This window comes from Austrofundulus limnaeus, unplaced genomic scaffold, assembly GCF_001266775.1.
Source record: "Austrofundulus limnaeus strain Quisiro unplaced genomic scaffold, Austrofundulus_limnaeus-1.0 Scaffold328, whole genome shotgun sequence".
In the NCBI taxonomy this organism is placed as follows: Eukaryota; Metazoa; Chordata; class Actinopteri; order Cyprinodontiformes; family Rivulidae; genus Austrofundulus; species Austrofundulus limnaeus.
In genome coordinates, this window is record NW_013952730.1 from 525,227 (window position 1) to 539,408 (window position 14,182).

A 14,182-nucleotide genomic window follows, 5' to 3' on the forward strand; every position below is an offset into this window, starting at 1 on the left:
TGTGCTGCAGAACAGGAACCTGCTATAAAACAGCCATTATGCTGAGTCAGGCTTGATTTTTAATAATCTTTTCCTGTTAAATAAATAAATAAATCAAATCAAATCAACTACTGCAGCTCCCATGAGAGAACTGAGACCCCCTCAYATATCTCAAGATATATTTTATTTACATTTATACTTTCTGGTAAAGTCTAAAAAGTAGCTTCATGGTTTTGCTACCGATTTTGCAATGTAAACTAATATGATATTGTAAACAAGTGACAATACAAGGTATAAATGGGTCTCAACCTCTTTTTGTTTTTGATGTTAAAGAACTTTTACTCGGGTCCATCAAACTATGTTCATGCATGTTTACAAGTGTATGTATATATACACATGTATTTACTGTATGTGTGTGTATAAATGAAAAACCTTGTCAATGCACTTTTACWTGAGTTATAAAATGTTTCAAAAACCAGAGAACACGTGTGTCCCATGTTATCTGCTGACATGTTGCAATGTGTCATGAGTGTGTTAAACAGAGAGGGAGGAGAAGTGGGAGGTAAAAAAAAGAAAAAAGAATGAGCTGTGCTAAAAGAGAGAACGAGAGAGAGAGAGAGAGAGAGAGAGAGAGAGAGAGAGAGAGAGAGTTGAAGAAACCAGGACACAGAGACCAAATGTGAGCCAGTCCTGCATGTGTGCTGGTTCCCAGCCCTGTCTGGGCCCTGTCAGCCTGTGATTTATGGCACCAAGACTGGGAGCAGTCCTCTCTGCCAGCTCAGTATTGTTACAAYTGACAGCTAATGAGGCTGGACGGGCTTTCAAGCACAGCACTTAACAGAGGCCTCCAACTTCACGAGTCACAAGCTCTCCTCTCCCCCCACCCCTTCTTTTTCTTGCTCCCATTTATTTCTTCTTCCAAGGTGGCAGCAGTGGTGTGGTGAGATATCTGGGGGTGCGGGGAGGAAAATAAGGCAGGCCGACAGAGATATATGAGGGGCGCCCTGTTACTGCATCGCTTCCACTCTTCCCTTTGCACACCATTAAAGCAGAGGCTCAGCTCTTGGACGTGAGGAGAAACACAGAAGGGGAGATTCAGATTCTTCTCTGCACTTCATGTTTGAGGCCAGACTCGTGGCCTGGCTCTGCAGTTACTCCGGTCCTCTCAGTCTCCCTGCAGTAAACGTGTGATCTGTGTGAGGTTAGCTGAACTTTGGAGCCTCGGAGGTGGTATGTTTTACCTTCAACACCCCTGGCCTGAGCTGCCTGGACCACATTCTATAATCACTACCAGAGTCGTGCAGAGACTCCCCCCCCCTCACCTCCTCCCACCTCCTCCCTCGGCCCCTGGTTTCATGTCAGTCGTGATTAATGGCACTAGGGCCCCGGCGCAGCTTACGCTGCCAGTTCCAGCAATGTTCCCTTGATACTTAATGAACTCTGACAAACTTCTTTTCCCTCGCTCTGTTGTTCCCTCCACAGTTCACCCCCTTCAACCGCATTTAAAATGCATGACACAGAGCTGCCACTGCAGCACCTTCAGGTTAGCTTTGGTCCTTTCATAAGYTAGTGCATAAAAACAAGACACCACAAGTTTAAGATTTTAAACTCTTAATGTGTAAGAGTTACCTGCTACAAAATGAYGTCAYATYAGTTACAAGTGAAAATCTCTGAAAAGTCAAGAGAAGACTGAACTAAAACAACACAACCCTTACAGGATGATGTAAAAATGAGKCAGAGCAGAAGGTGGTCTCTGTCCCCACCTGCTGTTCAGTCCAGGAAAGATGAAACTTTTTACAAAATGTTTAAATGAGAGGGTTTTGTGTATTTTCCAGGTACAAAGTTCAATTCTATACCACAATCAAGTAATTACATTACACCAGCTTATCCATGCTAGTTCCTAACCTCTCCAATGCTAATGCCAACCTATCCATGCCAATGGACAGTGGAGGGATTTGGCAATCCAGTGGGTCGCTATCCTCTGTGATGCACAAATCTTCTTCTCATTTGCCAGCGCCAGCCTCTCAGTTACCGGCCTATCATTAATCAGATCAATAGCTGATTTAGGAATAGATTTAGCCTCCTGCTGCAAGGAGCAACCACTGGTTGCACAATAGTCTTAATTTTGGACCTCATACCAGGCCACGGCAGAACATGTCAGACTGCCTACAATGAAGATGACAGTGACAAAGACAGATAGCTAGCTCATGCCATATTTTTCAACATATACATACTTTAATAAAAAAATATTACTTTACTTTTAACCTTTCAGTACATCTACAGAAATGTACAGTAAATGTCAYATGTCCATATTTTAAAGGAGACTTTTACCAAAGTAATTATATGGTAAGACACTGTCAAGTAATTTTGGCTTTAATCTGCAGTTTTCTCCACTTTAAAAGGAAGCTTGATTAAGAAGAATTTCAACTGGACTTCTCTCAATGACCAAACATTATTCCATTCTTTTCTGTCTTTTATTTTGAAAATTGTACAGGTCAAAACATGTGACAAACCTTAGAATAGAAACAGGAAACACATAAATTTTAGGAAAATGAAACCCAATGAACCTAAATTAAATTAACATAAGCCAAAAATTTTAATATTTTAAATAACTAGAAGTTACCCTTGAAATCAAATAACATATATAGCCACCACAAATCAGTTAAACACACTTAAAGTACTATTCCATTTTAAGCTCATTTAAATACACAAAATCACATTTAGCAGATTACTCTTAGCTTCAATACTTTTTTAAAAGTTGAAGCTCACTGGCTCCTTCTTCTTTTTGTTTTATTTTTATTATTTTTTTAAGCATGAGCTCTGCAGAATTTTTTTTCCAGGACAAGATTCTCCCAGCGTTTCTCTCACACATTTTTTTTTTTTTGCTTCTGGCTGCTCTGAGTTAATGCATCCAAAACACCTCTGATCATCAGATCATCTCCAGCCACACCCAGATCTAGAGCCCTGTAGACAATTTGATTTGAGCTGATTCTCTTTACTGAAAGAGGGTAGCTTTGTTTTTTCAGGATTTTATAGCATGATTGGATATATGGATGAATAGATGAATTGTGTCTCAGTGGAAATTTATGTTGAATGATTTTGTTCTGTACAAAAATTCTGCTGCAACAAAGGATTGTGTTTGGATCACTCAATCAGTTGCTGGCTGTCTAAATGTTCATATTCATCATCAAACAGAGTAATAAAATAAAATAAAATAAAATAAAATAAAATAAAATAAAATAAAATAAAATAAAATAAAGCAAAGCTTAAGCAGCCTACTGCAGAAGAATCTTTAATTCATCAAGAAAAAACAATTAGATACCTGAACTCAATACGAGATAAAATCTCATAATTAGGAGAAAATAAGTAAAAAGATTTACTCTTTGATGAACCAGGGTTTGGTGAATGCAATGCTGTAAGTGAATGTTTTGGTTTTCTTTAAGCGGTCAAAGCGTCGCGATCATACGGGTCAGCAGGGGGCGCTCTACAACAGCACCGGTAGCGGAAGTTGGTGACCATCAACCAATCAAAGCACACTGAAGGGCCTAGCTTTCAACATAAATAATCAACGATTCGCACAAATACTTTTATCTTAAATTCTCTCAAAAAACTAAATCTYGTTGTCACTTTACTTATTCATTAACGAGGGTATCGTTTGAGCTGTTGGAGAAATGGGTCGAAGCCGGAGTCGAACTCCTCCAAGACGAGGTAAGAAATGTTAGCTTCAGGCTACATGTTGGTCCACTGTTTTGTTCTGAAAACGTTGTTTCCAACTTTACATTAGGATTAATAAGTACATTTATTGTCAGCGTACGTGTTTATGTATGCGATGATGCTTTTAACCAGTCTTTTGAAATGTTTAAACGCAGTGGAGTCTCTGAGAGCAAATAGAAATTTCTAGGTCTGTGCATCAGTTTCTTTCGACGAGGATGTTAATAATTTGAATTTATTGGTGTCAAATAAAATTAYGACCATTATTGATTTCAACTTTTCATCAAGTTAATGAAGACGTTCTTGAGATATCCTGCTTATACATTCACTTCTCATTAACAGCTTGAATTTGCATTTGTGTTGCTTTTCCTATACAGTCTGCATAAAATCTTRTCTTGATTCATGTGACTCTTGATGCGAGTTCACTTAGCATAASAAAACATATTTGACACGAAGCTCTGAACTAAATTAATGGATAAAAGATTCAAATAGTTAAATGTTAATGTTTCAGCTGGTAATTTATTTAATKTAAACTGATGGAGCACATAGCTTTAATCTGTTTCAGTCAGAAACTGATTATGAGCTCAATAAAACTAACTACATTAAGATATCAAATGGTCTGTATTTTATCAAGATATGTTTTATTTTCTGCACAAATCTATGACACATTATAAAAAGAGAATCAATACAATATGAACAAATCCTCACTAGGTCAACTTTTTCTTTCATTAGTTACATAAATTGTCTGTTCTTTCACTCCCATGCATGTTGAGCAAACATCAGTTGTAACAAAACCAAACAAAATAAGTTGCAGAAAAATACAATTATGGTAATTCTAGAAGAAAATAGTTTACAGTATAGTTTAGAGAACTTCAATGCATGGATACCAGGGTGCCATGTGAAATGTTTCAGTTAGTGTGTTTTTTTTAATTTATCCTTCCTGCTGTCAGAGAGAAGACGATCTCGCTCAACTTCACGGGAGCACGAGCGAAGGCGAAGGGACAGGGAACGCTCTCGCTCCAGGGATCGGGATCGAGAGCGCCGCAGAAGTCGCTCAAGGTCTCCACATAGAAGGCGTTCAAGGTACGGTCATCACTTCCTGTTTGCTTTCTTTTTATCACTGGAAAATGTGATTGCTTAAACACAAACTCAATACTAACTTTCATCTCCTAAATGTTAGGGTAAATGAAAGTTTAATTGTCAAAGCAAAAGATTTTATCCCTTTTTTGTCTTCATCTTTAGAAAACAATCCAACTGTAAACAATTTGGACCAAAAAATAAAAACAGTTTGATCTCTCATTAGTCTTGATAACCCGTCCTGCAGCTGTCTTTGTGTTCTTTGTTCAGGTCTCCCCCCAGGCGTCATCGCTCCTCTTCATCGTCTCCTGTGAGACAGAAAGACAGGCGTGATGATGAGCGCAAAGAGGGGAAAGAAAAATCAAAGCCCATTCAAATCTCTGGTATTAAACAAAGCCCATGCAAAAATGCATTTATTCAGTGTCTTGGATATTTTGTAGTTGTGATCAGTTAACCTGGTCAGTTATGTTATTCCTGTGTTTTGACAGCGGAGGACATGGAGGGCAAAACAGAAGAGGAGATTGAGATGATGAAGCTGATGGGATTCTCATCATTTGATTCCAGCAAGGTGAGTGTGCAGTTCAGCCATAAGGTGGCGCCATTTATTTTAAACAGTTCACTGTATTCCACAACTAAAGATACTCGTATGATTATTTCAAAGCTTTTTACACTTTATAGATGACAGGAACAAACAAATAGTGTCAAACTCTGACCAGTTGTTTTTAACATCTTGATATTCCTCTATATGGATTGTAAAACATTACATCTGCATTACAAATGATTTTATTTATAACAGTTTGTGATCTGTTAAAGCTGTGATTGTTTTTACACAGGGAAAGAAAACTGATGGCTCAGTTAATGCACACGCAGTCAACGTTACAATGAAGAGGAAATACAGGTATGTTTACACAAACAAAACCATTAGTTTGTAGGTTGTGCAGCATCTTTACAGAGCTGCAAGTAGCACAGTTAGCAAAAATAAAGTTTTTTTTTTTCAGTCTTATTTCAGCTGTTTGAGCCTCAATTTAAGTTGCTAAGTTTACAAAAACATGTTACTGTAGTCAATCAGCTCAGGTGTTTCTACACATGCAGTCTACACTCCTATTGATGTAGCCTCAAATGTTGTGAGGGAATCAATAATGCAGTGTTTTTAAATCTTTTTGTAGGCAGTACATGAACAGAAAGGGAGGATTCAACAGACCACTGGACTTCATCGCCTGAAATTATTCTCTTGTTTTTAAAAGGTTTGATCTCTTTTCTTCAGCAAGAAGACCAGTTAAATGTAATTTATGATGCAGCAGTTCTGTGTTTTTTTTTTTTTTTTTGTAACTTCTACCTGAACTCATTTACAACTAAGTACTGATTAAATGAGCCTTTTTGTTTTTGAGATTGATGACGATGCAAATAAAAACATAGAAAAAGCTGGCTGTAGTTTTAATTTTGAAAAATGTTCATATGTAGACAATATTTCTGTCTTGCATGTGTACAAAACTTTATTGTAACAGTGACATTTACCTTTACACACATAAAATAACTCCTGCCCGTCTCTTTAGAGTCAAGTTTTCCTACATTTGAAGGGGGTCCCTGGATTTTTATTCTTGTGTATCAAGCAATTAATGATTCATTCTGCTGTTCTTGGATCAGTGGCTTCACTGATTCTATTGAAATATTCTGAAATATTGTCTGTGTTCTTGTTTTTGCAAGGATTGAAATCAGTGCTAGGTAAAACATTTGTTASGTGTGGTTTGTTTCAGCTCATGGTGTATCGTGTTTTAAAATAAAGCTAAAGACTTTAGCTGCCTAAGTCTTCATGTTTTTAAATCTGTAAAATCATATTCCTAACATTTTATCTTCACTCATTTTTCCCACATACTCAGTTGTTGTTGAGTGACTGTAGATGTGTGGTAGTTTATACCCCAGCGATATACGTTAGCTGTATTTATTGTTGTAAACGTATTATGTGCTGTTTCATACTTACTCTTATTTTGTAAGCCAAACATTTTCAATCAGTGTTTGAATCAGTTTCAGATCATAAATTAGCATTTACCACCAAAACACTCCTTAAACTCCAGAAAAGAATCGGTGTTGCAGCTTCTGTTTAAATTTCCTAAAGCTCAACTACAATAAAAAGCMAAGATCTGTTTGGTGCTTGAGTTTGTTGTAAGGACAATGACACGGTGGTAATCGTAAGAGTTATTTCTAAATAATAGTTTCATTTATTTTAAAATCCCTTGTGAATACTCTTTGTAATAAATACAACAATCTTGAAAAACTGGCAGTTTTTACTCATCCTAGATTTTCAGAAATATTTGCACCTGATATAACTTGGAGAAAATGTGTAGTTTTTGGTATCAACACTTAGTTGGATTATAATATGAGAACTATATAATGATGCAGTTTGAGTGAACTTGTGCCAACATTTAAGTTAATCCATATATCCCATTTTAATATTTGCAGCTTGCAAGTCACCGTTTATAAGAAGAATCTAAATGTGTCACAGGAATAAAATAAAGCATCTATAAACATTTATTAAATATAATTCTTCCAAAGCAGTGTGAATGAGATATATTTTAGGAAAAAAAGAGGCATGACTGAGTTTATTTTAGAGGCAATATGAAAAATTATTTTCCATAATGAAAGTAACTGGTGGTGATAGATTACGTAAAGTGACGTTACAATCACTCAAACATGGAATCAACAATAAGAGTAATAAAATAAGTACAGGCAGTGGTAGACAAATGCCATTAATTACCTCATTCAGTTGGAGCATGTACAATAATTCATTATATACAAAACCATGTAAAGATGAAGTAATTTAAACATCTTTCAATTCTGTCTTTACATTCAAAAACTATGGAATGTTATATAAAGTCATACATGTGGAAAAAAAATCAAATGCATACCTCAGAGTAGAATCTTGGCATCAAATGTGAATCCACCTTTAAAAGAAATTAGAAAAAAACAATTAGTCCAGTTTCCAAATGAATTATGGTAATATCCCCTCAGAATGGAAACATTTCTGCTGAAAGGTTTGACACGACTCTGCTAAAGGAGACTTGTATGGATAACACAGCCAGTCCCCTCTACACCAGAGATCCCTGTCCTCAAAGCTCGTAGCCCTACATACTGTATTTTATTATTATTACGTTCACAACCAGTTCAAAGTATAGAGCTCACATTTCAACAATTCAAAGCCAGCTGGCAGATAAAACAAAATGTTCACAAATCACACCCATTGTCAGACTACACAAGTTTCCATCACACACACCTGATTCAAATGATTTAATTATCTCATGTCAATGAGTTCTGCAGAAGCCTGATATTAAAGGTTTTATTTGGATCGGGTGCTGAGGCAGAGAAAGACGTGCACAGCAGGGGGCTGCGTGTTTCAGGATGTTTGAGAACCTTTCTGCAACATCAAATGGACCCATTCTCAAAAACACATGAAGTATTTAAAACCTGAGTTTTACACAATTAGTTTGGCTGCAAGTCAGAAGCTGGGAAATTTCTGTACATAATTAAAAAACAGAAGCTGAAGAGTAGGAAAGTTTCATGCAGTAGATCAGTGGTTCCCAACCCTGGTCCTAAAGTACCAGTATCCAGCATGTTTTACTTGTTTCCCTGCTATTCAGCAGGTCTTCAGAAGATTGTTAATCACTCATTCAAATCAGGGAAACATCTACAAATCACTGCTTTAAATGTTGACCAACACCTCAAGAGCTTCTCTGAGCTTGACGAGACATTTTCAAAATATAATATTGACCTAGTTTTATGTTTTATAGTATTGCCACAGGAAGCCATTGATTCTTAGCCATTTATTTGTAAAAAATAAATCAGATAACATGTATTAAAGCAGTGATTCTCAACCCTAGTCCTCAAGGACTCCTTGTTTAGATATTTCCYTGATTTGACACACCTGGTTTGAATGAATGAGTGATTAACAATGTGTTATTTTTGTTGTTTTATTATCACCACTTACAGGGTTCTGTATGTTGTATTCATGATTAAATACAGCAAAATAAACTATTTCAAAGGTAACAGCTTTGTAATACTTGGATTATTTACATAATGATTGTAATTGCTGGATGTTCGGCCCCTGAGCTGTTGGTCTGCAGTAACCGTGGCCACCGGAGCAGTTTAGTTGAATAGCCCTGATATATAAGGTACATGCGCTCTGAGACACAAGCACAGTTTTGAAAAGTCAAGTGGTATGGCCATACATTGTGACATAGGCTGTACTACTTGACAGCCACACCATTGCAACGACTCATTCAAAATTGATCCACATGATTGGTCATTTTATTAGCTCGTGCCAATGACATGTTCTAGAGACGTGCAGGTCCAGAGAGKCATTGACTAATGAGCACAGAAAGCAACACCACCTAGAAACAGTCCTAGGCACACTGTTGTAAACAATGTTGAGTACTTGCAAAATAGAGTTTTTGTGGTTAAGATGAGACCATATTTACATGTACTTTATCATAACAAAGAGATAAGATTATATATTAGTATCAAACATTAAAACATTGCACGTATAACATGAAAGATGTCACGTTTACTGATGTACCTGCAAGTGATTCTAGCTTTGCTCTGAAGTCTTCAGTGATGACATCTTTCTCCTGCGATTCAACGGTTACATCTCTTCTCGCGTCGCCTTGCGTTTCTTAATTCTTTCTCCAGGTGTTGTCGCATAAGGTTGGCTTTTTCAAGTCGGAGTTTTAAGTCTGCAGCGTCTGGCAGCTGGTAAGCATGATCCTACAAAATATAACGGTTTTAATCTTAGTGCTATTGTGTATATAACTGTTAATAACACAGAACTATGCAGCTAGAAGCTGTCCATTGAATCATCAGGAGAGACCTAAACATTATCAGCGTGTCTGTGCTACATCAATAAGCCTACACAACTACAGCAGCACAAAGTGCCCACCCTCGCTTTTAAGATCACCTAACTCAAGTTCATAAAGTAGCATTTATATACAACTTACCTGCGCCACAGATTTACGGTGGTCGGCCAATGTCTGATGTCTAGATTGTGATGGAACGTCTGCCTGCAGTCTGCCAATAGTGTTGTTCAATGAAATTCTCTGTGGTGCAGTGTTCTTCTGGAAACAATTATATTTATCATTACAAAGCCACAATAACTATGTACCGTAATATCAATAGATTATTGGACTTTGGTCTTAAGGTTATGCTCATGGTATAAGACGAGTCAGTTGTCACTACAACCTACCTGTGCCACAGACCTAGACTGGTCAGCAAATGTTTGATTAGATTGTGATGATGGTGATGTATTATCACGTGCCTGCAGCCTGCCAATAGTGCTGTTCAACGAGGTTCTCTTTTTTGGAGTTTTCTTCTGCAAAAAAAAATATTTATCATTATCAAGCCATGCTGACTATGTAATATCAGGATCTTCAGGTTATACTTGCATAGAATCGGTCAGTTCTCATGCATTTCAAGGTTGCTTCACTGTATGACAATTGTAACATCATGGATTTAAACAGAAATACAACAGTTCAATTGGTCTATGTCAGTGGTGTCCAAAGGTGGTCCTGAAGAGCCGGTGTTCTGCATGTTTTAGGTGCTGCCCTGGTTCAACACAGCTGAAACTAAGGARTGCTTAATTAGTGGGYCTCTGCAGRCCTTGATGRCAAACAGAAGGTAAATCATCTCTTTGAATCRGCTGTGTTGAAGCAGGGACAAATGYAAAACTTGCAGGAGACCGGCYCTTGAGAACCGGAGTTGGACATGCCTGGTCTACATCCACTGAAGATACCCTAAAGCAGTGATTACTAAGTACTAACCAGTCTCCTGTGCCAGATTATTGTAAACTACATAGAGGTATGCTTTGTCAGAATAGCATTTATGATTAGCAGTGTACTGTTGCATAAAGTTACATACCTGCAAGTGTGGAGGAAACTGAAACACAGATGGCACAGTATTTTGGCGCAGCCTTGTTGTCTGGCCTGTTCTGTCAAAGTCTTCAGGTTTAAAGTGTTCAGAGCACAAGTAGTTCCCTCTCCCTGGCTGCCACAACCAYCCTTTCTTCTTCACTCGATTCATTGCCTTTGCCCACAGTAACCTCAGGTTCTCATCTTTTGGAAACCTGCAACAAGCAAGTATCAGTWTTCAGTTTAACTTTCATAAAGGTAATTTAATAGGAAGCTATTGGCAGTGTCATGGGGTCCCACACTATGACTGTGTCCCAATTCATGGGCTGGGGCTGGATCCTCATGAGGACGTAGCCCAGCTGGGCCACGTCCTTCCCAGTCCAGGTAGGCTGCAGGAAACTGCTGTGAAATGAGACGGTCTAGCCTTCGCTTGATGTAGGTTTGCGTGACCACTCACTCCCCGGTTACCACAGTGATCGGTTTCATGTCAGACCTAAAATTCGCTGGGACATGTATTTACACGTCTTTTTACTGGAAGAAAAACTTCACAATTAAAAAATTGCACATTAAAAAAACTATAATTCAGGTTTAGCTCCAGTATCAGCACTTGTAGTTACATTTTTTTTATTTAACATCTTATTGCTGCAGGAATTTCATCAGCTAAGTTGCTAAATTACTTTTAAAAACAAATTATTTGGTCCATGAAGAACTTCCAAACTTCTCTATTTAGCTTGCTGTCGGCACAATGAATCCTGGGATATTCTTGGCCAGTAAGGATACGCTGTACGCTGATATATCCTTGGTTTTCTAAATTTTGTGGGCCGCCTTCCTCAGCCACATGAGTCGGAGCTCAGCACTCGGCGCGAAGCAGTAAATGTGCACACAAGAGGATGCAGCCCCAGAATTTAGACACAGCCTTTATTTAAATATAGCTAATGTTTGGCACTGCACAGAACTAGTTAGAAGCTTATACAATGATGTATATACTATGACACCCTGATCAAGCATTGGMTAATGTGTGCAGAGCGCTATGCCATCTTGGAACAGTCCTCTTAAAAGGCACAGGGTTTTGTGAATGATGTAAACAATGCTGAGTACTTATGGAAAAAAAAGTGTTTGTTTTTTTTGTTTGTTTGTTTAGGATTAGCCCAATGTTACATGTACTGCATAACATAATTACAGACAGATGCAATGATAAAAACAACAACAACTTTATTTTACCACAAAGTTCAACAGAAAAAAAGAAGAAAAAAGTTATTTTCGATGACAACCTGTTCATAGCAGGTCAAAAAAGTAGACTAAATAAAAATTGAAGACATAAACCAAAGCATATAGCATCATTTTGAAAACATAATTAAAAATAATAAAATAAAAATACATTTTGAACAATAAGAACAATGACAATCCTTTTGAAAGTAAAAGCAAGTCCACTGTTTTATATTTAGTTTTTTAATAGTTTAATTACTGCCCTTTAAACAGGATAAGCTTCAGTTTCTGATGAACTGACTTGTTTTTAAYTTATGAGGAGTGTAATTTTGCCACATGTTTCTGTGCCTTTGCCCATCAACACCTCAAGTTCTCATCTTTTGGAAAGCTGTGAGAGAAAATGATTAGTCAGTGTAACTTTCAAAAATAATTTCATATGGAGTTAATTGCAGGGTCATTGGGTCACACTGAAATTAAAGATAGTTATGCCACAGACACTGCACTTTAGGCACAACAGTCTGGTTATTTGCCTTTACACCTACATTAATAAGTAGGTATTTAAAAAAACAGATGTGCAACAATGTCATAACAATTATCTTATTATCATCATACTAAAAACTTAAGTTTGAGAGTGYTTTCCTGATTTTGTTTTTCAAATACTGAGACAGAGTTTTTGTGTTGGTGAAACTTTGTGCAATTTTCTTACTGTCCAATTCAACTCTTTGTGGATTTAAATGTATTTGGAGGATGAAGAAATATTTTTTGCCACAATTAAAACATGTCTGTCTATGTTTTAATGTCAGACCGTGAGTTAACAGAAACACAAACACAAAGTTTAACTCTACTCTAGCAGTGGCAGCATTCATGCAGCCAACTGATATTGAGCCATGTTTCGTCAGTACAGATTRATTATGACAATAAACATGTTGCTAAACATAGCTTTATTACTACGAAAAAGAAAAAAAACACTTACCGATGAAATGTTATTGTGTTCGGGCATCTTCCTCGACGATTCGTGCAACCAAATGCTGCACAATGGCACGGCATTGCGCGTCTGTTGTTGAAAGACTGTTTCAAAATGGCGTCGTCGTATTTACATACAAAGTCACGTGATAGTGACACAAACTGGACCACAATGCTTTGCGCAAAACAAAGATGGCGGTGGTCACGGGCTCGTTTCGTGTAATTTCCAATTCCCAAAATATTTGTGGCAAGAGCAGCAAGCCGAATTGATGTGGAGCACAGTTCCGTGGAAAAACAGCGACTCTTTCACCAAAATCATAGAAGTTCGTGATCGTAAAGCTTTTTTATATCCAGTTAATGCAGGGTGAAGACTGCACTGCACAGTGCTCAGTGCAGGTTGATTCTGGCAGTAGCCAGAGATAAAACAAACATAAACGTGTTAAACACTTACCGATGAAATGTTATTGTCTTCGAGCATTTTCCTCGACGGTTCGTGCAAGCCAATGCTGCACAGTGTGTAGGCATTTTTTATGGTTGCTCGACTTCTCCAAAATGTCGTCCACTCATGAATTTACCGCGTACGAGATTCTACTTCCTGGGGTTTGTTAGCGGTTCGTGTGGTGTGCATTACCGCCCCCTACTGGTCGCATAAGCGATAGCGCGTCAATAATATAAATAATTGACTCGTGAAACACTGACGAGTTTAGTAAAATAGCAAATCACAGTACGCTCAGGACGCCACATTTTGTTTGCTGCTTTTGTTTTTAATACCTGCCACTGAAGGTAAAAGGAAAATAATGTTTTTCCTGTCTGTGTGCATGCATGTTCTGTTATAAACCAGGGAAAAAAACTGGCAGATTTTATTCATATAAGATGTTCTTAAACATTTGCGTATTTGATATTACACGGAGAAAATGTGCAGTTTTTGGTATCAACACTTATTTAGTGAGTAAATTTTTATAAGCTGAGTGAATTAGTTATAGGGACCAACATCGACCCATACATCCCATATTAAGATTTGGAGCCTGCAAGTCTGAATCTGAATGTGCCACAGCAGTATAAAAACATTAAAGTGCACCAAAGCAGTAATGTGTTGCYATGTTTTATTTCATTTACTTATTTAATAAAAAAGGGAGGCATAGACAGTTCAGACAAAAAAGAACAGGCAAAGAGGAAAGATGCTGATGAGAAGGAGGGATATGGTGCATGCTTTTAACAAGTGGCCATATGTAGGCCTATGTCAGGGGTCTGCAACCTGCGGCTCTGGGGCCACATGTGGCTCTTATACATACATACATACATACATACATACATACATACATACATACATACATACATACATACATACATACATA

At 37.5% G+C, this 14,182-nt stretch overlaps 2 protein-coding genes across 2 annotated transcripts; one reads left to right on the forward strand and one right to left on the reverse strand.

Moving 5' to 3' along the window:
• The first annotated feature begins 3,495 nt into the window (after window positions 1-3,495).
• Window positions 3,496-6,567, forward strand: snrnp27 (small nuclear ribonucleoprotein 27 (U4/U6.U5)). The gene is made up of 6 exons (XM_014022398.1): window positions 3,496-3,687; window positions 4,641-4,773; window positions 5,038-5,150; window positions 5,256-5,335; window positions 5,601-5,665; window positions 5,934-6,567. The coding sequence occupies exons 1-6, from the start codon at window positions 3,651-3,653 to the stop codon at window positions 5,986-5,988; spliced, it is 483 nt and encodes a 160-aa protein (XP_013877852.1). The 5' UTR covers window positions 3,496-3,650; the 3' UTR covers window positions 5,989-6,567.
• LOC106527489 (THAP domain-containing protein 6) lies at window positions 4,768-12,918 on the reverse strand. Its single transcript, XM_014022397.1, has 7 exons — window positions 12,838-12,918; window positions 10,669-10,873; window positions 9,998-10,123; window positions 9,753-9,869; window positions 9,335-9,522; window positions 7,671-7,706; window positions 4,768-5,075 (listed from the first exon to the last, which is right to left on the reverse strand). Exons 1-5 carry the CDS (start codon window positions 12,909-12,911, stop codon window positions 9,394-9,396), a joined length of 651 nt encoding a protein of 216 aa, XP_013877851.1. The 5' UTR covers window positions 12,912-12,918; the 3' UTR covers window positions 4,768-5,075; window positions 7,671-7,706; window positions 9,335-9,393.
• Between the last annotated feature and the right edge of the window lie 1,264 nt (window positions 12,919-14,182).

Bases quoted from the DNA above. Each gene is read 5' to 3' on its own strand.
- snrnp27 (XM_014022398.1), top strand. From the start codon at position 3,651: ATGGGTCGAAGCCGGAGTCGAACTCCTCCAAGACGAG. The intron at 5,336-5,600 runs GTGAGTGTGCAG...GTTTTTACACAG, and splicing joins CATCATTTGATTCCAGCAAG to GGAAAGAAAACTGATGGCTC. The intron at 5,666-5,933 runs GTATGTTTACAC...ATCTTTTTGTAG, and splicing joins ACAATGAAGAGGAAATACAG to GCAGTACATGAACAGAAAGG.